This window comes from Oreochromis niloticus, linkage group LG1, assembly GCF_001858045.2.
Source record: "Oreochromis niloticus isolate F11D_XX linkage group LG1, O_niloticus_UMD_NMBU, whole genome shotgun sequence".
NCBI classification, from domain to species: domain Eukaryota; kingdom Metazoa; phylum Chordata; class Actinopteri; order Cichliformes; family Cichlidae; genus Oreochromis; species Oreochromis niloticus.
The window spans coordinates 10,402,586-10,430,382 of record NC_031965.2 but is presented as its reverse complement, the minus strand read 5'-3'; the positions used below and the strand labels follow the sequence as shown (position 1 = coordinate 10,430,382).

The following is a 27,797-nucleotide window of genomic DNA, read 5'->3' as shown; positions in this document are numbered from 1 at the left end:
AGCACTTTGATTTTCTAAATTAAAACAAATGCCTCCAAATCAAACCTTGGCAATTTTCCTGTTATTCAGAAAGTGCAGAGGGAAGACCTATGACATCTGAGCCATCTGTTCCTGCTCACGTGCCAAACCTGAATGAGCAACAGCTGGCATCTTGGCCAGCAGAGGCAAACAGATGTGCGGGGTGAAGTAGCTCTACTGTGAAGTCAGTAGAATATTAAGGTCCAAATAAAGTCAAGGCTCGAGAGGGAGATGGCTGATGAGACACAGACTTACACACACAAAACACACAAACCTTTGATTCCCGGCAGGTCAATGCTGGCATGCTCATGAATTCCAATGCCATTGCGGATTATCCGAAGAGAGCCCTCTTTAAATGCACCTGAGCATGTCACCAGCTGAAAGCACCAAAGAGAGACATTAAGACAAAGATTGAGATATGGAGCTGTCGCTTTCCTCCCCCTTTTTGTCATTTAAATAACACCTTATTTCTGCTGCCAACCAACTATTACGTTTTTGTAAAGAATAAATCCTTTCACACAATCTATAACTTTCTATATATTCTAACACATCATTCACATCTGTAACAAAACTGTCCATTACAGTCACTAATCACAAGGGAGTGAGCAAAAACTGCAGAGATCTGAACTCAAGAAGATGACTAATGGGACAAGAAACATGAGCAGTCAGTCATACCATTTTACTCCCAAATGAAGTCATTTAAATAATATGGCTATGTTGTAGCGATGTCTTCATGTTTCAAAGACCCCAGCAATTAAGCTGCTCACTGCATTGTTGTTATAATTATTCAGTTAATCAGCAATTAATTTTCTCCATTAATTTCCTAACTGTAAAATGTGATAACATTAGGGATGCACAGATATATCAGCCTTACGTTGGTATTGGCTAATACTGGGTTTGTTGAATGTTATGAGCCAATCAGCAGTCAGTAAAAGATATCCATCTGCTGCTGTGGTAGCTAAAGGTTCAAATTCAGTGTAATGAAGACATAAAAGACTCTGAAATAGTTAAATACTTTTTTTCTTTGTGAATAAGGTTTTAATGGGCAGAAACACAAAAATGAAAAAATAACAATTTCATTGCTTAAAGATTTTGTACTAAATGAGTGTTTAAAACAAACAAACAAACAAATGTTAGTATTTTGGTTAAAATTCAGTCAGAGACATTATTATCATTAATGCTAAAAGACCTACTTTAAGTACTTGTCATAAAAAGTCATAAAAGTGCAGAAATCCTTCTTATATGGTTTTGATAGTAAAGAAGACATCAATACAACTAAAATGTAGTTTGTAGAAATTGTGAACTGGCTCACAGTAGAGCTTCTCTGAGACTGCCATTATAAACATCACGCTGTTGAGATCCAGCAGCCTGAAGGTAAATAACTGCCTGTACAGTATGACTGGAGAGCACCAGAATGTTATTTATGCATCCAGTCATGGTACACTAACAGGATTAATACCAGAGCCCGCATAATCTCAGCCTCTACCACCTGCCACCCAACAGTTTCTTCCCAATAGAAACAGTCGTGATGATCTTGGCAACCCACCTCGCTCCCTTGAGCATGTTTTCGAATGCCCTCACACACTCAGCCACACTCTCATGGGGCTGACTGCATTTTCTTCTGTTGCACATCCATGAGCACAACCCCTATTATGATTTATCTGAGAGAGGTCATGTTATATTTTGTCCTGCCCCATGTGCGTCAATCCTCTGCCATCTTAACTGCGTTGCAATGTGTTTGCATTAATTAACCGGGTCAAATGCTTTCCAGATTTGCAGCTAATGGCAAATTAAAACAATTGGGACTGGATTTATTTCTGGCCCTTGAATTAGAGAGAATGGATGAATGCAGGCAGTGGCTGATGCTGCGCTGGTCTGTACCCAGTAGAGTGGCTCAGTGCTCTAGTGGACCGCTGCCTTTGGAACCACATCAAATACCCTGAGGCCTGGTGTCAAACTCTGCCAACAAAACCTTCTGTACTGCATCTCCCTGTGCCCCAGTCATTCAACACAAAGGACAAATGTTCAAATTAGAAATTGGTTTTTTGTTGTTGTTGTTGTTGTTGTTGTTGTTGTTGTTGTTGTTGTTGTTATAGATACCTGCAGTTATGTGTTGAAGAACATGCCAAAAGCTGGTTGCATTTTAACATAAGCATTATATTTTGAGAAATAAGATAACATTTTCTGGGTTTGTGGCTCCATTTTAAATCTGACATTACCATGCAATACAAGCTAGATCACACTGTATCCCGAATACAAATGGTTTGATATCTGCTCAAGGTAAACAGAACTAAGCACACGCAAGTGCTGAAGATGATGGATTGTTGGGATACATGCAGACAGGGACGGGGTCTTCACTGTCAGTTTGAAAGGGTGTAAATATTATTAGAGGAAATTACATTCACAGCAATCTGGCTTTGTGCAACGGAATAAGAAAGCCAATTTAGGTTTGTGTACCAGAGGTGCATTTTAACATCCAGTGTAACTGCAGACCAGCTAACCAACATCTAGACTCGGCTAGGTGAAAAAAGACACCATACATAAGAAGAACAACCACATTACATACAAAACTCACAGGAATCTCCTGAGTGCACTGTACGCAGATTTTCTGGCTTTTGCAAGTTTGTGCTCTGAGGCATTACAAGCTCAATTCTGCTGAGAAGAACACTGTTAACATGGCCCTCGAAATCACTGCATTGGTGGTATAAGCCGAGACTCCCTGAAGGCTGTGACAAAGACGATAATAAGGAGGAAAACTCAGAGGGAGACTCAACATAAGGGAAGTGTATCCAGTGTCTGCTTGAAGGGGTTTCAGTAATCACCATGTCACATATAAACTCTCTAGCAAACACCCCCCACCCAAAAAATGAATTTGATTTTGTTACTGAATATGTAAATGTGATGTAGCCTTTATTTGCTCTGAAGCTCTGTTTTTTCTAGAAATAAAGGATTAAGCTTGTGGATTTTACCTGGCCTTGGCCTTGCCTCTCAAGGTCAACCACACACATATCCACAATAGGGCCCAGATTGGTGAATGTCTCCATCACAGCCACGTATGAGCCTTGCTCATTGCTGTCCACGTTGAGCTGCAGATAAACAAAATTGTCTTTACAAAGGATGTAATCTGTACAATTTCTCTGAAAATCACATATGTCAACTTACGATGATATTGGAGGTTATTAATTCACTATTTACTATACTTACTTATTATATTTAAATTTAGTAAACCAAAATGCAAACATAAAAATAATAGAGCAGAATAATGAAGTCCCAAGGGAAAAAAATCAATTTTCAAAATGAATTTCTGAATCAGTTCATTAAGTATTTCCATTGTTTAAAACAAGGTATGAAAAAACACTGCAGGATTTATCACACATTTCTACACACATCTACTAAAAGTTTAACTTCTTTTAACTTAGTTTACCTTTTATTTTTTTTAACCAGAGGACAAAAAAACCCAGTGTGTTTAAAGTGAGTTTCAATCCACGAATTACAAAAATAACAATAACAAAAAACTAAAAAAAGACTGTTGCTGCTTACCTTCACTAACTGGGAGTCGCCTAATCTAGAGCCCACAAACACAACACCGTTGTCCAAGTAGGTCAAACATTCAGCAATAGATGTCTGTCAGTGAAGGGACACAAACATTTCAGTCTCTTGATCACAGCACAGCGGGGCTGCAATTTACAATCAGTTACATTTTAATCAATATGAAAATGACTTTGCTGATTAATTCTTCTACCAATAATTGTCAGAACTTAGTTTTGTTTTTTTTTAAAAGTCACAAATATAATGATAATTTTTTCCATCTGAAATTAAAGATTTTGACCTTTTATACATTAAACCATTAATAAAAAAAGAATTTACCTGATGATAAAAAAAAAACATTTTTTTCAAGTATAATCCTCTAACAGGAGAATCAGAAAGGTCACTTAAAGCACGGCTGTTCAGCTAGAAAGTTAACTTTGGCAGACAAAAGTTATTAATGTAAAGTGTAAAAAGAAAAGATTTTAAAAATTGAATTATTGTGTTTCGTAATTCAATTTCAGTAAATCTAAGTAATGTAAAAACAAAATGTTTTTTATTAAATTTACCCGTCACTGTGTACATGGTTTTAGACATATTGACTTGCAATTAATAAAGCGTTCTGTCTGACATTTTAACATAGAGCTGCTCCTACGTGTTTATTGAACAGACTTGTCCTAATAGCAGTTGACTTTATAATAATCTAAAAAGCAAACAGCTCCCAACTCAAAAGCACTACTAGAGTAAAACTACAAGACTAGCAGGAAAGCCTTTTACATCTCTAAACTCCTCAGAAAGTAATTAAAGAAAGGTGCTACAAACCAAATGTCGTCTGCCTTGAACATGAGCCTTAGCTTCCAGCACAGTATTGAAATACAATCATTACCTAAATCAACTTTAAAGGGATAAGTGACAGCCTGGCAAGCAAGCAACAAAGAGGTGAGATAATTTTTTCTTATCTTCTGTGCAAGTGTAGACAGATCTATTAGCTCAGGGGCATAAACCACTAAAAAGTCAATTGTAACAAAAGACAGCACAGAGATGGTGAGAACAAAAAGCAGCGGTAAGAAAACCAGAAAGAAACAGAAAGAGTCGTTGAGCCAGGTAGTGAGAAAGTGATGAGAGAAATGCCTGAGGAAAGGCAGGTGGATAAACAGATGGAAGACAGCCAGCTATACTACGGCCTAAAGAAAAAGAGAAATGACAGACCTCTCCAAGCAGCTCCACGTGCAGATCTTTGAGCGCCACCGTGCCGTCCATTAGCTCCTCCTTCTCCAACAGCAGCATAAAGAGACGTCCCTCCATGTCACCGAGCAGGTACCGTGAGCCATTGGGGTCCACTCGGTTGTGGCAGACAATGGTGCTTTGCTGTAAGCGAGAGCAGGACACAAACATATCAAACACAATATGACCAACAGTGGTCAGCCAACACCTATAAAAGCTTGACTCTAATAGGGTCCACGCTTAAGCAAATAAACCATTAGTCAACTATTTATATTTGTGTGTGCAGGGAAGTAACAGTGCCCCACCACCAAAGCACTTCTTGGAGTATTAAAGAATTCTGTATTATGTGTACACCATTTTAGGTACATTGCAAAAAACTTTTCATGTCTACTATAAAAGATCTTTTAAATTCCATGTGGGTGCACAGCAATATATATGTGCAGAGAAGGAAGCTGGAAAACTAAGTTGTCAGTGCTCTCTGTTGGACAAACTTTGCAATAGCAACAGTATTTCTAAACACATATTTTGTATGCTTGTAGAGAAATATCATGTCACTGATGTATTTTTGATATGCTAATATTCCCCAGGAGTAATCTGAAGCTGACTGATTTATCAGCCATTCGCACAATAATCTAATGCCACACTTATGTCTTATCAGTGTTTGCTGTCATAATGTATCATACGGTTTAAAATATGCTTTCTAAACCTTTGAAAAGGTATAGCAAAGGACTATCAACTGAGGCTGTTGTAAAATATTTTACAGTACCTTCACTTTGAGGCTCGCTTTCAGCTTTCAGCATTGAGCTTTTCAAAACTACTTACTCTAAACAAAACTGAGCAGCACCAAAACATGTTAGGAGATGCAGGATAAGGTGCATGGATGGATAGAATAATAGTCCAGATTAAAGCTGGCATTTAACTCTCGTAGTGTGACCGAGTTTCTGTTACTTTCCTTCAAAAGAAGATATTATTATTGTCAACCACTGCTGTATATGCCGAGTCAATTTCTCACTTGATCAAACCTTTACAAAACTCATTTTCACAATCACCCAGCCAGCATTACTTAAAACTTTTGTCAAAAACCTTTATTTTCACAGCTTTGCAAACTTGTGGACTCCTCTTGACTGAATGGCAGGTAATTAGCTTGTTAGCTCTGACATGTGAAACCAGTCTACTTTCTCACCAGCTACTGTAATGCCCTAGATGAGCTGAGACATTTTCAGCAGACCTCCGTGTTGGCAGAAGCTTTGGTGTTCCACATTCATTTTTCACTTTGGTGCTCCAGAGTGACAATTTATTAATTAGCTGCCAAAACAGTCCTGTTATACGTCAAAGGATAAGCCTCTGTGTTTTCTTGATACTTTTGAAAGGAGTGTGTTTGAACTGAATACAAATAACATATTAGGTGAAAAAAAACAAATTAAAAAAAATGTGGCATCAATGATCACTTAACAACAACTTTCCTATTACCTGTTCCTATTCAAACACTGGAAATGCTGGACAATGCTACCATGCAGTTGTAGTAATGAAGACACGAGAGCTTGAATTAGAGAGGAAAAAAAAAAAAACCCTGACAGATCAGTAGGTCTGGAGGATGTTTTGAGCTATTGATAAGACATCGGAGGAATCTGTATTTGAAGTCACCATTGTGTTGCATTTTCATTTGAGATGTTAACTTTATTTTCATATGGTTCCAAAGTCCTTTTAGAGGCAGATTTTGCAACATGGAATCCATCCTGAAACACACCCACGGACTTATTTGAGCAGTTATTTTGAAGAATGAATTACATGAACTTTGATTCCTCTATAACATGAAAAACTGATTGAAATGTTTCCTGGCCTTTGTCAAAAATATTGCTCTAAAAAACCCTTTTCTCCTAGATGTTATCATTTTCACCAAAGGATTATATGACTAAAATTTCTCTCTTAAAATGTCTGTGGTGGTACTGATACAGTTACCACTTCTTTTTCCATTTTTGCTTCTATTATAATCCGACATCAACTAAATAATCAAGGGGAAAAAAGCTAAAGGGACAGCATACTTTGAACAATGTTGGTTAGTTATGAATATGAGAGTAAAGTGTATCCTAGTGATAGCGCTGCAGCTAATAAGCGCCAAGCAATGCAATTAAAAACGAGAAAATCTGGTATGCAGCACAGGCATTGGAGAATTTCAGGAAAAGGGGAGTGGTAGAGGACAATACCAGAAATGAGGCTCATGCCATCATGGGTGAGATGACACACCAGGGCCAGGAATACCAAGAAAGTATCCAGAGAGAGCTCCAGGATTTCTCCTGTACAACCGGACCTTTTCTCAGGGAGAATTGGAAGTACAGTGGTCCCTCGTTTATCGCGGGAGTTACCTTCTAAAAATAACCCGCGATAGGTGAAATCTGCAAAGTAGCTAGCTTTATTTTTTTACAATTATTATAGATGTTTTAAGGCTGTAAAACACCTCACTACACACTTTATACACTTTTCTCAGACAGGCATGAACATTTTCACACTTTTCTTTCTTGTTTAAACACTCTCAAAGTTGAAACCTTCGTAGAAAAGTAAGTCCAGTATTATAGAATGAAACCAAAGATCAAACCCTGTTTTCAGGTCCAGAACATGGGAATAGAGCAGCTGTGAGAGAATTCAACATTAATGAATCAATGGTACGGAAGTAGAGGAAGCAAGAAGAATTAGTTGAGCAAAGTTTGACTTATCTGACTGTTTTGTTTTACTAATGCGCCTTATAATCTGGTGCGCCTTATGGTTCAAAAAATACGATAAGTTCTACCTTCCTTTAGCATGTCCAGAAGTCTAGCTTTTTATGCAATGGTTAGCATCTTCATCGCCTTTTGGGTGCTACTGCACGTGTCTTAGATGTTGCAAAACATTTCGTCAACATTGTTGTGTTTGTTGGGGAGAAAACTTAAACATACAGTACTGCACTTCAGAGTCGCACTGCTAGCGATCGAAGATTTATGTAAATTTGACAAGCTGAACGCATTCTGTACTGTACAGGAGACAGCACGGAGGAGATTGATTGACCATGGTCTACGGCCAATCAGGATGCAGAATACAATACGCCGTTAAAAAAAATGAAAAAAAAAAAAAGCATGCAAAATTGCACACAAAAAAATCCGCAAAACAGCAAACTGCAAAAGATGAACCGCGTTATAGCGAGGGACCACTGTAGTTTGTTTTTTTTCCCTCCTTCACTTTGATCCTATACCTTTAAAATTTTGTGTTATTATACAAATAGATGTTAACAGACTACAAAATCCAGTAAAAACCGTAAACTCATTGGTTAAAACAAAAAAAAAAGAAAAACATGTTTTGAAATTTAAAAAAACAAACTTCCAAGCAGAGTGGCAATGCTCAGTTGTAGAAGAAGGGTAGAAACAACCCATCATTATGGAAACAGGCCATAATATCAGCGATCAAAGAAGGGGAAAGAGAGAATAGAGGATAGGTCATACAGACCCATTTCTAAATCACATATTATAGAATATTTACTTGAATAATTCCAAAAAGACCAGAAAATATCCCTGATGTGACAGATTCTGGAAACAAAAAACAAAAACAGGATTTACTGATAAGAGGAACACGCAAGACAATGTGAGGCAAGCACTGCAACTTGTTGATATCATGAGCAATAGTGATTCAAAGTCACTGGCCAGCAGTCTTAATCTACAAAGGGCCCATGACTCTGTACATTAGGGAGTTTTTGTACCTGGTGTTAAGATGGTCTGGATTTAAACATGGAGTTATAGGTCATCTTTAATCATTATACCAGTCACCAACTGCCCAGGTGAATGCATAGTCACTGTGAAACAAGGATACCACCGAGGATGTCCCTTAAGTCCCACATTATTTGCATTATTCATAGAGCCTGTAGTTCAAGTCTCTAGAGAAAAAAGTGAAATTAAAGGAATTTTTGTTAAAGGGATACAACACCAAATATGTGTAAATGCAGATGGCAAACTTTTGACTCCAACCTGCAAATCTCACATCCAGCTTGGAACAATTCAGTTTTTACTTAGGATACTAACCCAGATCCAAAGCCACCTGTTTAAATTATGGCCACATCAAAAAAGAAATAAAACCAAAATTTGACTTAAGAGTGATTTAATAATCGTAACGTTTTATACCAAAGATGAATATTTAGGTATTAAGATGGCTAAAATATAATGAAAACTTCAAACTTCGTTGGGGACTTTCTAACATCTCAGCAAAAACTAAAATTTAGACAAATATGACAAATATGATTTGTTTAGTTACTTACAGGTGAGGCAACACTTTTCATCCCTTACCAGTCAGGAAAGTTTGCCTGCCCCAAGCCTGGATCTGCCAGAGGTTTTATCCTGTTAAAAGGAGAGTTTTCCCTTCCCACTGTCACAAAGTGCTTGCTCACAGGGAGTTGTCTGATTGTTTGTGGGGTTTTCTCTGTTTTGTTGTAGGGTCTTTCCCTTACAATATGAAGTCCCTTGGGGAGACCGTTGTTGTGCTTTTGCGCTATATAAATAAAATCAAACTGAACGCAGCCCCCCCTTTTATTTATGTATTTATTTATTTTATTTTTGTTTGTTTTGTTTTTTGGTGGGGGGTTTTTTTTGCCTTGTTCACATGGTAGTATTTTTTGTTTGTGCCCATAGATTATACATTTTCCTGCATCCAACTGGTTTGCCACTGCGTGGCGCAACTGGTTTCACAATGGCAGTGTTTGTAATCGCAATTCGAGTTATATTTTTCTGTACTTTTGTCACATTGGAAAATCATAAATAAAGTTGTCAAAAACAAAAAAACAAAACACTGTCATGTAGTCAACTATTGACTACATTTGCCTTATTCTATTACTCCTGGCCGGACCCTTTGTTAGGGTTTAATCAAAAACAAACAGAAAAACAAAAACAAAAAGGGCCCACACATGAGCCCACTGTGAAATTCCTAACCTATAATGAGATAAATATATGTTAAGACTTCGATAGCTGGTACATCTTCCATATTGATGTATCACAAATTCTGTTACCATCTACAGCAGATATATGATCAAGTGATTACCTATAAACTTTTAAGACAAAACAAGCTTTCCTGTTTCCAAATGGGGGAATTCATCAAAAGTTTGAATCATAAATGAACCCTGAAAAGTCAATAATCAATCATCCTTAAATTGGGCAGATAAGTTCATTATTAGGATAGTCAACAGATCTAGCAAAGATATTTGTTTTAAAATGAAGATAATAAAAGCAGAGTAATTAGAAGATTCCTAATCTGAAAGATTTCAAATTTTCTTTTTGTAATTCATGAAAATGTTCTTCTAAAGAGCAGCGAGGGAGGAAAGAACAACCTCTAATTATAGAAGCGAGAAACCGTTGAGGGGTTCTTGGGCCTTGAGCTCTTTTAAATGCCAGTAGAAAAACTTAATCTTGATAACACTAAAACCCTGCGGTATTGGAAGCTTAGCACTGATAAGAGTCATAACAAAATAAAGTACATGTACACCTTAGGGTTTAAAAAATATAACAAAACAATCATGGTCACACAGTGTGATTCTGAAGACAGCTTTACAATTACACTCTTGATTTCACACTGTTTTATAAAGAAGCTTCAGATTAGGGCTCATGTTCCCAGACAAGCTCTATTTAATTAGTTTGCTTCCAACAGCCCAATACTAACAGCTATTTTGATGCATCACTGAATTAGATATAGGATACTTACTTATGATAGGGCACTTCTACTCGCTCTGCAAGTGACTTTACTAATTCTATTTTGACTGCCCCTGGTACAGAAATAGTCTATTTGCTGAGACTTACAGTGCTTAGGCTTCTAACAGCCACAGTCTAACTCAGGGGTGGGCAATCTCAGTCCACGAGGGCCGGTGTCCCTGCAGGTTTTAGATCTCACTTTGGGTCAACACACCTGAATCACATGATTAGTTCGTTATCAGGCCTCTGGAGAACTTCAGTTGAGGAGCTAATTTAGCCATTTAAATCAGCTGTGTTGGTTCGAGGACACATCTAAAACCCGCAAGGACACCGGCCCTCGTGGACTGAGATTGCCCACCCCTGGTCTAACTCAATTGCAACTTAAATGTTTACCTAACTTCTTTTGAACAGCTGAACGATCAAAATATCTAAACCAGAAGTGTGGTATCTGTTATCATTACCTTGATAGTGGGTGGTGCAATGGCCAAGTATTTGTCTCCATTGTGGTAGGTGATAGACTCTTGTCCTATGATTATAGCTCCACCAAATGGCTCAGGGACTAAAATACAAGCACACAGGCAAGAGAGTGATTATTCTGGGAAATTTCTGCTATTTTGGAGATGTTTACAGCACATAAGCTAATATCCTCGGCATTACCAGTTATCAGTCGTGCTGTGGGTTAAATGTGTTCAACAACTGAAATTATTCACGACTTGTAAACTAAACTTACATACTTACGAACTAGCAATTCATAGCTCACATCCTTGTGTTTTCACACAGCAGTTTTCGTTATTATCACGGCTATATGTTGAGTTAAATAATTGAAGTACCTGGGATCACCATTGAAGCCTCAGCCTCCACATTTTCCTGTTTCCAGGGGCCTTTGTTAAACTCCTTCTCCCTCAGAGAAACCTCATAGGTCTTCACATGGCGTCCCTGAGGGTCCTATGAAACACAACACAGGGAATAAAACTGGTCACTAATTGCACTTTGCTACTGTGCATTGCTTAGTTACCATAAGCTTGAAACCATTCTCACAGAATAAATAAATTAAATAGAAATGTCCCGGATATATGAATTTGTCAACATATTCTTTTTTTCCATTTCTTTAAAGGCACATTCCCACATTATGTACTGCTCGTGTACCTGGTAGATGAAACAAACAGTTGGAGCCTGGCAGCCATACAGAAAGTGAACGTCGATGACCTGGAGCTCCTCCAGTCTGATGTTGAAAGCTTTGAGCTCACGGTTGTCCCTGTCCAATGGGATCACCTTAAACAAGCCGTCATACAGCCGCAGGCCAATCATGCGGCATTCTGGGTCTACAATTCCGATGATACCCGTCTCTGACGGACGCCCAATACGATCCTGCAAAAGAGCATTGGGTTAGGAACTGTTTAGCACTGGAAGTGTATGAGAAAGCATCACATTATGTAGCACATAGCTAGTTACATTTTTCCAGCTTTTATAGTCTAAGAAGTCCAAAATGTCACTGATATAAACCACATTAAAGAATACAAGAATTCTGAAATGTTACCTAACGGTGTTTACCAATTCAAATGGCAAATGGATAATTTAAAACAGTCTAAATTAAGATTTATTAATATGAATGTAGTGGAGATAAAAAAGAGTGAACTGCTGCATTCAACCAAGAAGAACAAAATACATACTGTCCTTCATATGAACACACCATAACAAATAGATTAATATCCTTACAATATGGCTCATGTCTATAACAATACTAGTGTTGTTGTCTCACCTGGACATTGCCATGGGCTCGGGTGATGATGTCAATGCTCTCCCCGGTCTGTTTGTATTCTAGGATGCAGGCGTTGTACTTAGATGTAAGAATGAACAGCAGGTCTTTGCTCTCACCCTGAAGAATGAGGAGGAAAAAGGCACCAGAGTTACATGTTATACACCTGATCGGCCTCTGTGAGCCCAATTAGAAGACAGTGTCTGCATGTGTCACATCCTATTTGTAATGTGCAGACTTTCACTCTTTTTGAGAGGCAAAATTTCCAACCTCCAACCAACTTTGTAGGTGATTGAGAAACACAGCACAGCACAAATCATTTATGGTGCAGTTAAATATATATTAAATAACCAGACCACTAACTAGTCGAGCAGGAAAAATAATTCAAAGTGTTACCGACTGCACACAAAACCCCTTACCTTGGGCCTGAAGAGCTCCATAACAGCGATTCTGCCATACATGCCCACTTCTTTGACGGGCCTCAGGCCCTCTGCTGTGACCACATAGATCTCCAAACGTGTGTTTTTAGCTATGAGCAAATTGAGGTCTTCAGCAGAGGTGAAGTGACCTGCAGAAAACCAATGTTTACATTATGTTCAATACACTGGTTTTAATGTGAGAGTAGTGGGCACACAGAGAGATGAAAAATGTCCACAAATATCAGTAACTTGGGGCATAAATATTCTGGTGCTTCTCAAATACATTTACATATCAGCTTAGCTGCTGATTTTTAATGACTTCTTTAGTCTTCAGCTAAATTACTAAGTCTATTAGCAGCTTAAAAATAACTTACAAGGAAATTATTCAACTTGCTCAAGTGTTCTAATTTATCACAATAAGGAAAATACCAAATGGTTACTTGTGTTCACAATTGTCTAAAAAAATATATCTTGGACAAACTGGTTCATTCCATTATCTACTCCAAAAAAGGTAACTGTATCAGAGTTAGTGCTACAATCAACGTCTTACCATGAAAAGTAGTAATTTCATAAGTTCTTTAAACATATTTACACTCTGATTGCACTTGGCACCATCTATTATCAGATTGCTTAACAATGAAAGTAACTTGTAAGTAGTAGATTTCACGTCTAGACTATTACACGTGAGCACTCATCTCAATTCGTCACCAGGTCTCTACTATCGCCATGAAAAAAAAAGAGAGTGAACATGAAGAGATGCTGCATCCTACGCAGCCATTTCATGAGTGCATGTCAAACTGTAACTTTAATGTGACAGAATTCCTATTGGTCTAGCCTGAAATACAAAAAGACAGCAGCATAAGCGTCTCTATGAGCTTTAATACATCACGGTTTTTGTGAGTCAAATGAACGAAAACTTAATCTAGCTTAACTCGTTTAAAGTGGAGCACTAAGTCTGTGTGATATGCTAATGTCTGTGAGCAGAGGAAGCGCATTTTGATCCGCGGCAACTGACGTGCAGGACACAGCTAACGTTACATCAAAAAGAAGAAGCAAGAAAAAAAACATATGCCGTGTTTATATTAAAGCAGACGTGACAAGAGACCTGTGTGTTAAGACACGCATACAAATGAGCAGAACCTATGTGACAAGTAAACCGTTGACATAGCAAAACATGAGCTAGCGGCTACTACAGGCCCGTTTGGAGCACTTTAGTTGTAGCGCGGGAGCAAAGCTAACATGCAGGGGGCAAATGTTTCCTTACTGCACAACGGCAAAAGACAGCGCGGATTTACCTGTGATGCAGGCGTTAACCGCCGTAGGTTTCTGGGCTGTTACAACGTAATTGTACGACATTTTTGACAAAAACAAAAGACAAACACCAGAATAGTGTTTAATCTCTCTCAAGTGACAAAATCATTGATAATAAAGCTTCCGGAAGTAGAAAGCTGAGCTCTGTAGAGATTTGAGTTTGAGCGCCGCTAGCGACGCGGAGGTCTACCAGCAAGGCAATGATTTTATTTATTTATACTGCGTATTGTCCAACGCAGTGCGTTACATAAAACGAGAAAAGCATTAGTCAATGGCTAAAAGAAAATATATTCATATGAAATGTAAAAATAAATAAATAAAATGAAAGTACAACTCTGACCACTTAGGTGATCAGTAATTTAGCTTATATAAAGAGCTGTAACGCTGCAACAAAATGGTGTTAATATTTTTTTAATGTTGCAAAAACTATAAAAAAAAAAAAACTGTCTCTTTTGATACAAGCTGCTCGAGATATTAAATTTTTGCAGCTTTATGGGAAGAACACAGAAAAAGCAAATTAAACTCCCAATGCGTATATAAAATATGTTCTCGCCCTATCAGAAAATGGCTAAGAGTCCTTGAATGCACTCAAGGTATTTCACACACAACAGCTTAAAAACGAGTGCGCCACCAGGATTTTCCCCCTGTAGTGAGCAGTGACCCCTGCTGTCTCACTAGTACTATTACAGAACAAAATGTTTCCTCAATTTTTTCCTGAATAAAGGCGAATACAAAATCGATTCTCTCACATGTGTAATGCACCGAGGGTGAAAAGCAGTATTTGCCTGTAATACGAAAAATATTTCTTTAATATTTGTTGTTTTTGAATATATCTTTGCAGAATAATAAGATGTCTGCATTGAATAACGCTGCATTCATGTAATGACTACATAATAGGAAGAAAAAGTAAGCGCTTTTCATTCGGCGTTTATGTGTTATTCGCTGGCGGCTGCCATAGTTCCTGTAGGTAATGCAATTGTTGATAATTTTTTGCTTGACTCTTTCTTTTGTTGTCTAATTTAGGCTATTCATGTACTATAATATTATAATATTAGCTGAACCTCTCACAAAAAAGCACTTTGAAGACAGGTACAGTGAAACAGGGCACTACTTTGTTGTGTGTTGTTGGATTTGTGTTGTGGTATATATGAGCACATTAGGACAGATTCCTATCAATCGCGTCGCTGAATTGGTAACAGTAAACTTGAATTTGAACTTAATTTTGCTCTTCTCGTTGTATATTGTTCAGCATTTTCGAGTTCACGTTGATCCCACCATATCAGAGCCGTTGCCGTTGGTGTCGTTGCCATGGAAACGCGTCCCCGTGCGGCAAAGTGACCTTTCTTTAATGGAGGCTCCAGAAAACACGAAAAGGCACAGCATGAGTATAAAAATACATATAAACCGTGGGAATAACCTGGTAAGTTACTTTGCCGTTACTTAAAAATGATCCCCATAAACCTGTGAAATTTGCTAACACTGCGTAAGTGGTGTCTATGAAGCTTTATTTTCACCTTAAAATTCATGAAGCAGCATATTACCTTGATAACCCAACATTACCGTCCAGCAATTCCGAAAGAAACTTTGAGGTGTTCACTTGTAAGCTGTTATTGTTTTACAGTAAATGATTATAGCTCATCTTAAGAGAGCTGTGATATTCCTTTATTCATAGAACCTGGAGTGTAGTATAGGAATATAGCATGCTATATATGTAGCTATAATTTTTTTTGCAGTAGATTTTATTATCCTTACATTCATGGGATTCAGTACAGTACATATATATGTAGGGATGAAATATATAGAGAGTGTAATTTAAAGAGAAGAGGAAGTCATCTATAATGGACAACAGTAGAAACCCTCTCCACATTCTGATGGCTGGCAGGTACCCTCTGTCCCCCCATCCCCATCGATTTATTAGTTATCAGTTCATTAAAACAGTGAGCAGGTACTTGGAATGTTGATAGTTCAATTCCTGGATGTTCCAGTCTGCATGCCAAAGTGTTGTTGGGTAAGGCATTAAAGCCCAAGTCCATCATCCATCAGCGTGTGAGTGTTAGATTGCGGAAAAGTATTTTTAAAAAGGGCTTGTACGAATGAGGCATGCGGCAAGTAGTGTAGAAATTTGCTATATAAGAACCAGTCCATTTGCAATCTTTTATTATATTGTATTGTGTATCCCTATTTTTAACTTTATTTATTTATGACTAGAGGAATGTTTGCTTTTTAAATGGAGCTGCCAGATGTCTATATCTGTATATCTGTTTAATTGTTTTAAGACTCAATAAGCTTTTTAGAGCTTCCCAATTAACTTATTATCTTTAATTGGACCGGTTGTTCACCACTACACGAAATTAGAATTGTGTTTGTTAAAAACAGAAAATTGCAAATGTTTTAGTTGGCTATTCTTTTTCTTTCTCCTTGTATTATTACATAACTTTTACCACCACTTACACACTTACCACCAAATATATTTAAAAAAAAAAATACTCAAGTAAATGGGCAAATATCAATACAAAATATAACACAAGTAGCACTTAGTTCAAGATTATTTCATTCAAGATTGTATGCAGTTGTGCAAAGCACTGGAGTTAAAATTCTATTTGCAATAATATCATAGTAAAATGTCAGTCAGTTTTCATTCTCATCAATGACCATCCATCATTGACCTAATTAGAAAACTCAAAGTTAGCTTATGTGTATTTGGCCAGGTCAGCTCTCTCTATATTTTCAGTCCCTCATTTTAAATCTCATCAACAGTTGTTTTCTTATCAGCATAACTGCTTTTAGCACACAGTTCTTTTTTTCTAGGTTTAATTCACATTGACGTATCCAAAGAGAGACATAAAAGCAAACAACTTTCCCACAGAGTTATGGGTCTTAGAAGGCTTTGGTAGCATGCGGTACTAATAGCTTACATGGAGACTGGTGGAATATACTTTTGATGTTATGCTAAGTACATTTTACTTCGTCAACAAGTATCTAAGTGAATTTAATGTAATTAAAGCTTTATTTTAAAATGTGATATAATCTTAAGTAAATGTTTACTGCTTGCTATGTATTTCATTTCTTTTCTTTTTAGCAAGCAACAAAAGGAGACAGCTTTCAGAGTTTGGTGCGGGTTGAGTTTGATGGAACATTGCTGGGAGAGTCAGATGAGAAGCAGGGTAACCCTATGCAGGACTGTGTTGACTACAAATTTACCTGCATCTTCCGCTGTCCAAACGACGCTCAGGCTCTCAGTGACATTGCCCAAAAACCGATCGTATGTAAGTCGAGATTTAAAATATTCTCCTGTCTCTTATAATATGATGAAACTGAAAGTGGCGCTAACCAGCAGCTGAAACATTTCATTTCATTCTGTTTTCTTTCAGTTTGATCAACACTTGTTTTTGTTGCTTTTTTTTTACATTTTTGCTGTGAATCCCTTATGTAATTAGTGACAGGAATCTCCTTGATAACCAAACTTGCTGAAAATGTCCACTGCTGTGTTTAATGTATATGGTTTTGTTGTGGTCAGTGACAGTGATAGAGATCCTGGCTGAGGGGAAGAATGATGAACCAAGACAAGTGCCTCTGGGCCAGGCTGTTGTTGACCTCCTACCACTGTTACAAGGTACAGCTATAGCTATCGGGTCATTCCATACCAGATCAGTCAGATCTGACAAAAGTTCCCACCTGGCTCCTTCATAATCAGATGACTTTTTTTCTATGATAAACGTAGCTTATTTATTGCTCATGCAAAAATTTAAATTCATACTATGAAAAGTTTCTGAATTAAAGGCCCTGGAAGGTGGGTTGAAATATGGTACATTTTTGAGCCCCTAGTGTTGGAGCTAGCCATATGAAACCTTCAAAGCTGCAAAAACAAATTTAAGCTCTCTTATAAACTGAAAACAAATAATTTTATTTTCCCTCACTTAGAGTATAACACTCCAAATGCAAAATCTAGTTTTAATTTAGCAGTTTTTTTTCTCTAACCAACCTTTAGCATCAGTGTACCTACAGTGTCTACATTTACTTAATTTCTGATACCGGGCTCATCTTCTAGCACTGTTCCCTTTTCAAAATTGGTTTCTAATATAGTCAGCATATCTTCCCAGCTAACAGCTGCTTTGTATGGAGGTCAGAAAAGCAAAAACTCAATTCAGAGAGCTTTTCTTAGCAGAGCAGGACTTTCATTTGTTAGAGTGATTTTCTCTTTGTCTTCAGGTCAGTGCAGTTTCTCATCCACAGTCTCTGTCAATTCGGTGCCCAACCCCCGGGCCAAATCCGCCCAGGACACCGGCCTCAAGGTCAGTTGAGGACTCTGCAGTCATTCTTTTGGAGAGTGAATGACTGCACTCTCTGCTATTTTTACATAGCAAAGTAACCCAAATAAATTACAAGTGTTTTCGTGTATTTTTAACATTGACAAATGATTGAACATCTTTAAATGCACTTAAAAACAGCACTGATCAGACATGCTTGCATATAGTTCTGACTGAAAAAGTTGAGTATATAAAAAAGAGATTCCAAATATTAGCTTTGCAGACATTTTAAAATAATGCATTCAACACATTTGGCAAAGCCTAAGAGACACACAGTGTGTTTTGTTAAATTAATACTAATTCCAGACATGTAGACACTTTAGTTATATATGAAATGTGTAAAATAACAACTCGAAACAATAGAAAGATAGTGGACAGTTGAAAAATAAAATTCACAATTTAACTTTTTTTGTACCTATACATTGTTTTAAGAGTATATCCATATTGCCCACAGTTCCCCAACAAAGATAGGAGTGCAACCAGAATGAAGCAAGGGGCCAGCCAAGCAGTTTTTAAATGGAAAATGAAGGTAATCCCATTACTCTACAGGGACAGTTATAGTAAGCATAAATAAAATATCCCTAACATGCAGCCTCAGATGAGCCTTAGGGGGTTCAGGTCTATCTAAAAGTCCCTGCACCCCCTTAGTTGAATTCTACAGATTTATGACTAGAAGTCCAAATTAGTCATAGAGTTTGGTAAAGAAAAAGTAAAATACCAACATCACAGGTAAGTTGCTGCTCTAAATCAGTTTAATGATTCAGCTAACAGTAGCTTCATCCATACAGCAACTAGCATGACATCAGAGGGCACCAACTCTGGTGCCTATGCAAGTTGGACTTTGAGAAATACCCCTCATGTCTAAAAAGAAGAACCAAAAATAGGTCATTCATCAGCTTGTGCATCTAATTTTGAAGTATGAGCTCACTTAAAAATTGTCAAACAAATGGAAATGTGTTGAGTCAGTGACCCTAACTGTCTAAGTGTGTGGTGAGTTCATTAATCTACCTCTTCACCTTGAGAAAATATCTCTCCTGTTTCATATACTATGAAATCTGAAACGGATATTTTTGCACTTTTCTGAGTGTACTATATCACTGTAATTTTAATTATATTACAACAACAGTTTGCATATGTATATGTATGTATTCATTTGGTTGTGCAACCCGTCCAGGTGGCCCAGTGTATAGATTTGTTAATTTTTCATCTCTATGTGAATATTTACTCTGTATTTGTGATTTGTCCTTGTTTTCCTCCATTTTTTTTGCCCACAAAAATGCATTGTATTATTAGATTGTATGGGGGTTTGAAAACAGGTGATCCTCATCCTTATTGAGTGCTTATTTGGTTAAGGTAACTTCACCAAGTGACCAGTGAAAGACAGAGCAGAGCTTTGCTCATTCCTTTCTATAGACACCTTAATTTTGAGGTATTACTTTGTCACTTTAAATGTGGTATTGCGGTGTTATAAATTAACCAACAGCTTTTCTAATTAACACATTCATGGTGAGAAAGCCAAAGACCGGCACTTCATTTCATTTATCATGTTAAATGCTATGCTAGCAAGGTTCAACTCCTAATACTAAACAACCTTGTTGTTAGATTACAAATGAAATATGATATGCATCAAATAAAATACAGATAGAAATACAACAGATAAAAAGTGCAACAGGCCAGAAAAAAACAAAAACTAAGCTGTATAAACTGTTAGTGAGTCCTCTTATCCTTTTCAGTGGCAATATGTTTTTGTTGGTTTATTTTCAGGCATAGATTGTTACATAGACTTGTTATATAGGAACATGTTCGTTTTAAGGTGTTGTTAAACATAAGTGTTTTTTTTTCTCTGAAGATTGCTGGGTTATGATAAAGAGAAAAAAAAACAGCCACTTACATATATTATATGTTAAATATGTGAATTTACATGTGAATTTACATATAATGCTAAAATGAGCTTTCATTGCACTCGGGCATTCGTTTAGGGTTGTGTATTATGGTTTGAAAAGCACTTAGAACCTAAGGATTTGTATTCAGTATGATTAAAGCAGTATATCAACGAAATATATAAACTGCTCTCCTTTTTTAGCTGCCTACCCTCGATGTGAGTGTCAGTGTGTTGGATCCAATACTGTCTGAGGCTCAGCTCTCAGCCTCTAATCTACTAAAGGTAACTTTGGAGACAGCCTACTCTGTCCCAGACTCATGGATGCTGCCATCTGGCCCTGCTCCCACTACCTTCACATACACTGCTGCCCTAGAGATCCCTCTTACTGCAGACGTGAGTGTTATAGTGTGCTTTTTATGTGGCCTCTTAAGGCATACTGTTCCATTCAGACTAGCTTAAAATGTCAATCTTTCCAAGGGTGACGCGTTTTTAACAAATGTAGCTTTACTACTGCTTTGCTCCCAGCAAGACCAAGTGCTAGTGTTCCCTGAAGGGCAGCTGAAGGCAGGGGGGCAGAGAGAAGAAAAGGAACGTCAGAAGAAGAGGCCCCATAGGGACACAATAGCTCCAGAGAACCACTTCCTGCCTGGAGTCTTTTTCAAGCCAGAGGAAACTGATCAGGAGGATGGCGAGCTGACTGCTTTAGAGGTAAATACAAATACAGCTTGCAGATACTGCCAATAATGTTAGCTGTAATGTTGCAAAAAAAAGAAAAGAAAGAAAGATAAAAAACACTCTGAATGTGACCTCGAGATTTGATCATCAGATTTGTTCATCAGTTTGTTACCTGTTGAAGTTCAGGGTGTGCCTGCTGAGCTGGGGTCAGAGTTCACACAGCTTTAACATCACTCTGGGTTCTTGGCTAGCTTAGTATTACCATGCTGTCTGTGCAGATGCTTGCAAAGCAGCATAATGTTAACACAAGTTCCTCATGGATGCAGTTTGCACTTTACCATTGTGCTCTTGTCCTTTTGTGCAATAAAAATAAATGTAATGTCCATATCTGCACTACAGACTGTGCCATTTATTTCCCTTTTAAAAAGAAGGAAATAAAGTATTAATTTGCACATGAGACACATGGAATTTTAGATTGGGATTTTATCGTATATGCTACATCCACTACATCACACTGATGTAGAAGTCTGAAAAACAGACAAAAAATTATCCATCAAATGTGATATACTTGGCATTACAGGGTTAGACAGAGACAAAAACTAACAAAGATGGGTAATAAGGAACAGACGAACTGGATCAGATTCTAACTATCCCTGTCCCTAACAGGGACACCTTCCCTTAGCATATCCTTCACTATATCCATGAACCTCTTCTGAGGTCTTACTCTTTTCCTCCTGCTTAACAGCTCCTTCTTTATATATTTGTCCACTCAACAAATCAAGAACTGAGGAAAATAATAAAACCCAAGAATCAATGTTAATAAACTCAAAGGAAGACAAAAACTCAGAAATCTCAGAAAACCACAGATAATCCAAAAACCACAATTCCATTGAAGAAAGCAGCATGTGAAAGCTTATTTACAGCCTTGTGGTGTAAATGTTCCCACAGGACCGGGCATTTCGTGATGAGGCAGAGACCACAAAGAACAGAGTGAGCTGGGACACAGAGATGTACTGCTTTCTGGATGCAGGGGGAACTACAAGGTTGGAGGCTGAGCATGCAAATCACTCCTTTATTTCTCTGTGTATCGGACCACCATGCTACCTGCTGGCTACAATTTTAAGAATTTAATCTAGAAAGGGAAAGTCAGTCACCAGTTTCTTTGTTACAGAACACATGTTATAGCAGAGTCTAAGAGCAGGATTTCCTTATTCAGAACATTTCAGGCATGCAAGGAAATCAGAGAGTCATGAAAAAGCTATTTGATCTTATCACTGATTTTACCCACACAGTGAGAATGTGATCTGTGCAGGTATAAGTAAATAGGCTTAATGCTTAGGGTAAAGGTCACAAAGGTCCACATGAGAAATTGGGACTGTTGTGAAGCGCTGCACCAATAAGCTGAACTCAGTTATTATGCTCAATATTAACTGTATCACTATAAAATGCTACTGGTAAGAGTAGATGTTACAGTTAGACAACGAAAATGTGAAATATCCATAGTAAAAATGGAAAAAAAATTATCACAATTTAATCAACATTCTCCAAAATGACACTTTTTTTCCTCGGTGAAAGAAATCTAGTCTGTTTTACCAACCCTTTGTTTGCTTGGCAGTCACACTGAAGTTGAAACTTTCTCAAACAAATACATGAATCCACTCATTGTTTCTCTAAGTATCGCCAAGACAACAATAGTTCTTAACTGGAAATCAAAGAAATAGTTACATATTAACATCCAGACAAATCTTATCATTGTAGACACACATTTAGAAACCATCACATTCTTGCAAAAAGACAATAGAGCTGTATTTATCAACATTTTAAACCCATTTTTTGAATTCATTAAACATGGTGATGATGATGATTATTATTATTATCATGGTTGTTGTTTTTGTTGTTGTTGTTTATTTTGCCAGAACAATATAATATGTGACCTTGGGACTGGTGGGTTCTGGAGTTGCTCACTAGGTGGGTTGGGGCTGTGGTGGGACCTCGGGGTGGTCCTGGACCTCCATCCACTGTGCCCCATCTCTCCTGTTGTCGGCCAACTAATGATATTGTCTTTGCAACACATTAGGAAATAAAAAGAAAGGAATAAAGAAAGGAAAAAATAATAATATAAAACAACTGTAATACACATGAAAGGGTAGGTTAAACATGATTTAAGTGGGATTCGCATCTCACAGTGTTTTTTTTTAATACATCACACAAGATTAGGGTTACCAAAAATATAGCAAGCTTTTAATATAACAACAAAAGATCAAGGCACTCATGTCAGTGTAAGCCGATATAGGTTGAATGGGTGCCTCTGGGTTGGGAGGGGGTGAATGGGATGTCCCCTGGGCTGCACCCTCCATGCTTTTGGTGAATTGCTCTAGGGCAGACAATTTCAAGTAGTTAAAAGGGAAATCATGATTTATTAAAATTGCACATCCACTTCCCTCCCCATTTACTTGTTTGTTTATTTACCTATCGATTGATTATTTTTTCTGTTTTTGCTACTTATACTTTATAATGACACGACTATAATTTCAGGGCTAGCAAAATCCTATCTCGCAAAAACTTCTGTTCCAGTGCATTTGCAATGAAGTTGCATTCACTTGCACACACATACATAAAAAAGGTGAAAAAAGCAGCCACCTTCAAAATAAAAGCAACAAGGTTATATTGTTATTTCCCACAATATTATTAAAAAAACAACAACATTTTTGTTAGGGAAATCAGAAGTTTTTGGTGGCTGAAATGGGACAATTTTCCTATTCACCTCATCTGGACTAATAAGGGGCTAGGTGTGGGTTTGGAGAATGTGCTATGTCCAGGTCTGATCTAATCCAACAAATAGGTACTTAAGAAAGATTGACTTATAGTGGAAATAACACTAATGGAAAACACAAAGAGAGAATATAAAAATGTGTGTATCAGTACTGATTGTAATTTCAGGCTGAAGCAAAGGATAACTAAGAGCAGATTTTGGCCAGTGGAGATCATGAGGTCATTGGCGCCATTATCAAAGGTTAGTAATCCTTTTCATTCTCTCTTCTTTGGTGTTTGGATTTCCAGTATTTAGGATAGCATATACAATAAGCTTAGAAAAAACAACATGTGATTTTAAGTCTAACTGAGATGGAGACCACACCAGACCTGTGTGTGTTTGTGTGTAGTTAGGTGCTGAGGACTCAGAAATCCCCTTCCATGGTTTGGCATTTGTAGACTTTGGGCAGCTGCTGTATCCTGGAGTCCAGCGCATCCGAGGAGCGTACAGCGTTCAGCCTTTCTCTGACGAAGATTTGCTGAATAAGGTTCCAGTAACACACACATATCACTCATTTGCTTTAAATTTGGTTTCCTTGTAAAATGTAAATAAAAACAAAATTGAGTACTTAATTCATCTCACAAACCAAGATTTTATTCACCGTAAAAGTCAGAAAACAAATCAAATATTAAAACTGAGAATGTATATTTATGGGTAAAATATGGGTTTATGAGTTTTGGAAATAATTTTACTCTCTTTATAAATACAATTTACGCAGTGTTTCAACTCTGGTTTTGCAGTTTATATGTACCTTTATAGGGCTGTTAAATTGCTATGTGCACTGTTTAACCTTTATTAAAATGATTTTTTTTCATTGATCTTGCACTCAAAGGCCAAGCGAAGCATCAGTGTGTTAAAGGAAAAAGCTAAGGAAGCTGCCAGCCAGGCCAAAGATATTGCCAGCTCTAACAAAGCAGGAAAGAACATGAATGGAAGCAACAAGGGACCCACAGATTCCAATGAGCAAGGCAAAAAGGTCAGAAAAGTTTTAATGGTCACAAGTGAATAATTCTTTAGAGTTTTTATAAGTTTTCCAGCATAAGCAAAGTCCAGCGGTTGCTTTTCCCCCTCACACAATTAAACTGGACTTCAGTTATAAGAAATTTTTGTTAGACCATAACATAAAGATTTTTAAAATTATATCAGCAACATCCAAATCACAATGGAGGAGCTGTGCCATTACCTGCAGCTGGCCTGCTGTGATTTGCACACAGCATATGTGAACCTGAGCCACAAGTCAATGCCGAGGGAAACGTAAGCTCAATGTAAACATCAACATAACTCTGCACAGCATTAGCGAAGAAATCAATAAAATTAGGATCATTTACTGGAGACTCCGGTACCAGTTGCAGTTTAGTACAGCTGCACAGAGATCAGCAGCAGTAGATGTTCAAACTTACTGCACATCCTTATTACTGCAATATATTATAAAGTCATATTTAGCTGATGTGTTTTCTGTTTAAGCAGAAATTTGGAAAACTTTAACTCTTCACTTGTGTTAATGGCAGATGTATGTGGAGGCCAGAACTTACATTATCATTGAGATAGCCTTGGAGAAACCGCTGGTACCAAAAACATCACCAGAAGAGCTAGCCCAAAGGTAATGTGCTAATTAAACCATGTGGTGACTGAGTCTGACCTGCTTCTTTTGGCTCCATTATTCAATTGTAGCACCGAGATAGAGTTATACATTTATCAACACTTTCACACACACTTATGTGTTAAATTTAGTAGTGGCGCCCTCTGTTTCTGACTGACTGTGGAACACAAATGAGTGAGTGTATTGAGATGTTTTTTGTGTTTCTTGCAGGGTGACGGCATTGATCCCTCCCAAACCTAAACGTCCAGCTGGTCCTAGCAGAGCAGAAAGAGTAAAGCACGGACACACACACATACATACACACACACACACACACACACACAATGAATTGCCCAACAGAGGAGATTTGCGTGCTTGATGTATTCGCTCCACCGGTGTGTGCTCCTGCAGGCTGTGCTGGACTTCCACAGGCAGGTAGCAAACACAGTGTCCCGTGTTTCAGAGCAGTGTGAGGAACTATTTGGAACAAGTCATGAAATGCCCCAAGACGACAGCTTGGAGAAAATGAAGATTCAGTTGATGGGAGCGCTCAATGACTCTGGGAGATACTTTGTCTTCAAGGAACAAATGAAGGTCAGACCAACTGCACATGGATTAATGAAAGTTACAAGGACACCGAAACAATTTTTAGGGATTCATTAAATGGTTCTGGTCATATTTTTCCTCTACATTAGTGTCATTATTTCTCCACAACGGCTTGTGTATATTTTCGGTTTGTAGCATGCAGTGGTGAGGATCGTACGTGACAAGATGAGGCGGACAGAGCCGTTCACGGATGATCAACAGCTGAAGGAATTTGCCAGCAAACTCTATGTCTACCTGGTTGATGAGATGCACGTTGCTTTGAGCAAGGTAACAAACACACACACATTCATATACAGTCTGTGAGGACATCTTTTGACTTTTTTGTTTTATCCTTTCTTCATTAACAGATTTATTCTCCAGATGCTGTTGAAGACTACCCAGATAACACCCAGTTACACTGTTCTCAGCTCTCACATTTTGCCAGAGAGGCACAGCTTACTGGGAATTACGAGCAGGCTGCTTATTACTGGAAAGAGGTATAATAATAACAATGCTCTATATCTATAATAATGTTATGTTTGAATGTTTTTCTTTTGTTTCGTCAAGTGGACACAAGTCACATTGCGCACTGAATAATGATGATGGTTGTTAAAAATAGATGAAGTGGTTTCTGACATTTTTTTATTAACCTGCAGCTAGTGGTCAAGCACCCAAATGAGCCCACCTACATGTTTGAGTGGGGAGGCCTGTACATGCTGACCGGAGACTACCTGAAGGCAAAAGAGTGTTATCATGATGCTGTGTCTATCGACCAAGTGCACCAACCCAGGTTAGAAATGCACTCCTTACAATGTTGATCTTCACTTTAAGCAAATCATTAATTTAATAAGAGATCAATTATTGAATAATTATTTTGGCCTGCATGTTATATATAGATATTTATATATTATAGACTATATAAGTATAGTCTAGCCATCGGCTCTATTCTAAATCATGATGGTATATTATTTGTATATTATTATTTGATAGAGGAAGAGAGATATTTAGATTTACTTCCTGTCACAGTATTCTTCATCTCCGCTGTATCACTTTTTGTCTTCAAGTAAAGATGTGAAATTTTCTGACTTCACAAGCAATGAACCTACCTGCTTGTGTTTTTTTTTCTAAGCTTATTGTATATGCTTTATTTAAAAGTGTCATGAGTCCAAGACCCATTTTTCTTTATCCTCTTCTTGCTCCAGCCTGATGATGTGTGGGGTATTGGCAGTGATGTTTGAGCATTACGGTGAGGCCCAGACTTTGCTTGAGCGAGCCACCAGCCTAGACCCTCTCAGCGTGGTGGCCTGGACGCTGCTGGGTGAGATGAGGATCTGTTTTGCTTCCTGCTGCTATTGTATCAGTGAACAGCAAAATGATACTACCAAACGTCATTTGTCAGTAGCTATTACTGTTTGTTGTCTACCCCCAATGTAATGGAGGCCCTGCAGGTTACTCAAGACAGTTTGACTGTTGTGTGTGAGTTTCATAGATTTAGGTTGGTTTGTAAATCTGTCTTTAAAATATCCATCCATCATCTTCAATTTAGGGTTGGGTGGAGCCCAGTTTGTCATAGGGCGAGAGGTAGGGTAGACCCTGGACTGGTCTCTTTAAGAGTTGACACAGACTTTAACACTGGTACTAAACATAAAAAAATGATGAACAAACAAAAAAACATAAATATAAAACAATCTATAACCCAAACACCCACAACAATAGTGGAAGAGGGATGCATGCTGGGGAATGTGGAGTAACCTTGTTGGGTGTTTGCTCCAGGTTTGTTCCATGTGGGTCAGAACGACTCCATCCAGGCTGAGAGGGCTTTTATGGAGGCCACAAAGCTGTTGAATGCAGAAGAGGCAAAGAAGCAAGAACCGAGCGAGGAGAAGGGGGAGAAAGACAAGGGGAAGAAACACGAAGAGGAAGAGAACAAGCAGGAGGAAGATGAAACAACCAACTCTCCCAGAGTTATGCAAGGTGAGGAAAACAAAAAAACAGAAATACAGACAAC

The 27,797-nt window shown here is 37.8% G+C and overlaps 2 protein-coding genes across 7 annotated transcripts in view; one reads left to right on the top strand and one right to left on the bottom strand.

Annotated features, from left to right (window-relative positions):
• ddb1 (damage-specific DNA binding protein 1) overlaps positions 1-14,114 on the bottom strand; it is a 45,303-nt gene extending 31,189 nt beyond the window's left edge. Inside the window, exons 1-10 of the mRNA XM_003450791.5 lie at positions 13,934-14,114; positions 12,639-12,787; positions 12,223-12,339; positions 11,610-11,831; positions 11,294-11,408; positions 10,925-11,022; positions 4,753-4,911; positions 3,559-3,642; positions 2,988-3,104; positions 293-395 (exon numbers count right to left, since the gene is read on the bottom strand). Of these exons, the coding sequence (XP_003450839.1) occupies positions 293-395; positions 2,988-3,104; positions 3,559-3,642; positions 4,753-4,911; positions 10,925-11,022; positions 11,294-11,408; positions 11,610-11,831; positions 12,223-12,339; positions 12,639-12,787; positions 13,934-13,994 (1,225 nt within the window). The 5' untranslated portion in view covers positions 13,995-14,114. The remainder of the gene's footprint in view (positions 1-292; positions 396-2,987; positions 3,105-3,558; positions 3,643-4,752; positions 4,912-10,924; positions 11,023-11,293; positions 11,409-11,609; positions 11,832-12,222; positions 12,340-12,638; positions 12,788-13,933) is intronic.
• Positions 14,115-14,796: 682 nt separating this feature from the next.
• Positions 14,797-27,797, top strand: part of LOC102075904 (cilia- and flagella-associated protein 70) — a 20,020-nt gene continuing 7,019 nt past the window's right edge. For 3 of the 6 annotated variants that reach the window (XR_266623.2, XR_266624.3, XM_005455709.4), the window contains exons 1-20: positions 14,797-14,912; positions 15,199-15,369; positions 17,029-17,215; positions 17,467-17,562; positions 18,159-18,241; positions 18,711-18,785; positions 20,340-20,531; positions 20,664-20,846; positions 21,762-21,856; positions 23,754-23,826; positions 23,975-24,112; positions 24,458-24,601; positions 25,134-25,225; positions 25,436-25,496; positions 25,616-25,798; positions 25,946-26,077; positions 26,158-26,286; positions 26,446-26,579; positions 26,992-27,107; positions 27,563-27,763. Coding sequence is in view for 4 of the 6 variants with exons in the window: in XM_005455709.4 (XP_005455766.1) it covers positions 14,880-14,912; positions 15,199-15,369; positions 17,029-17,215; positions 17,467-17,562; positions 18,159-18,241; positions 18,711-18,785; positions 20,340-20,531; positions 20,664-20,846; positions 21,762-21,856; positions 23,754-23,826; positions 23,975-24,112; positions 24,458-24,601; positions 25,134-25,225; positions 25,436-25,496; positions 25,616-25,798; positions 25,946-26,077; positions 26,158-26,286; positions 26,446-26,579; positions 26,992-27,107; positions 27,563-27,763 (2,518 nt within the window). In the remaining 2 variants the exon portion in view is untranslated. Of the gene's footprint in view, positions 15,039-15,198; positions 15,370-17,028; positions 17,216-17,466; positions 17,563-18,158; positions 18,242-18,710; positions 18,786-20,339; positions 20,532-20,663; positions 20,847-21,761; positions 21,857-23,753; positions 23,827-23,974; positions 24,113-24,457; positions 24,602-25,133; positions 25,226-25,435; positions 25,497-25,615; positions 25,799-25,945; positions 26,078-26,157; positions 26,287-26,445; positions 26,580-26,991; positions 27,108-27,562; positions 27,764-27,797 lie in introns of all 6 variants that reach the window. The other 3 variants (XM_025901212.1, XM_019352495.2, XM_005455712.4) reach the window with 3 other exon arrangements.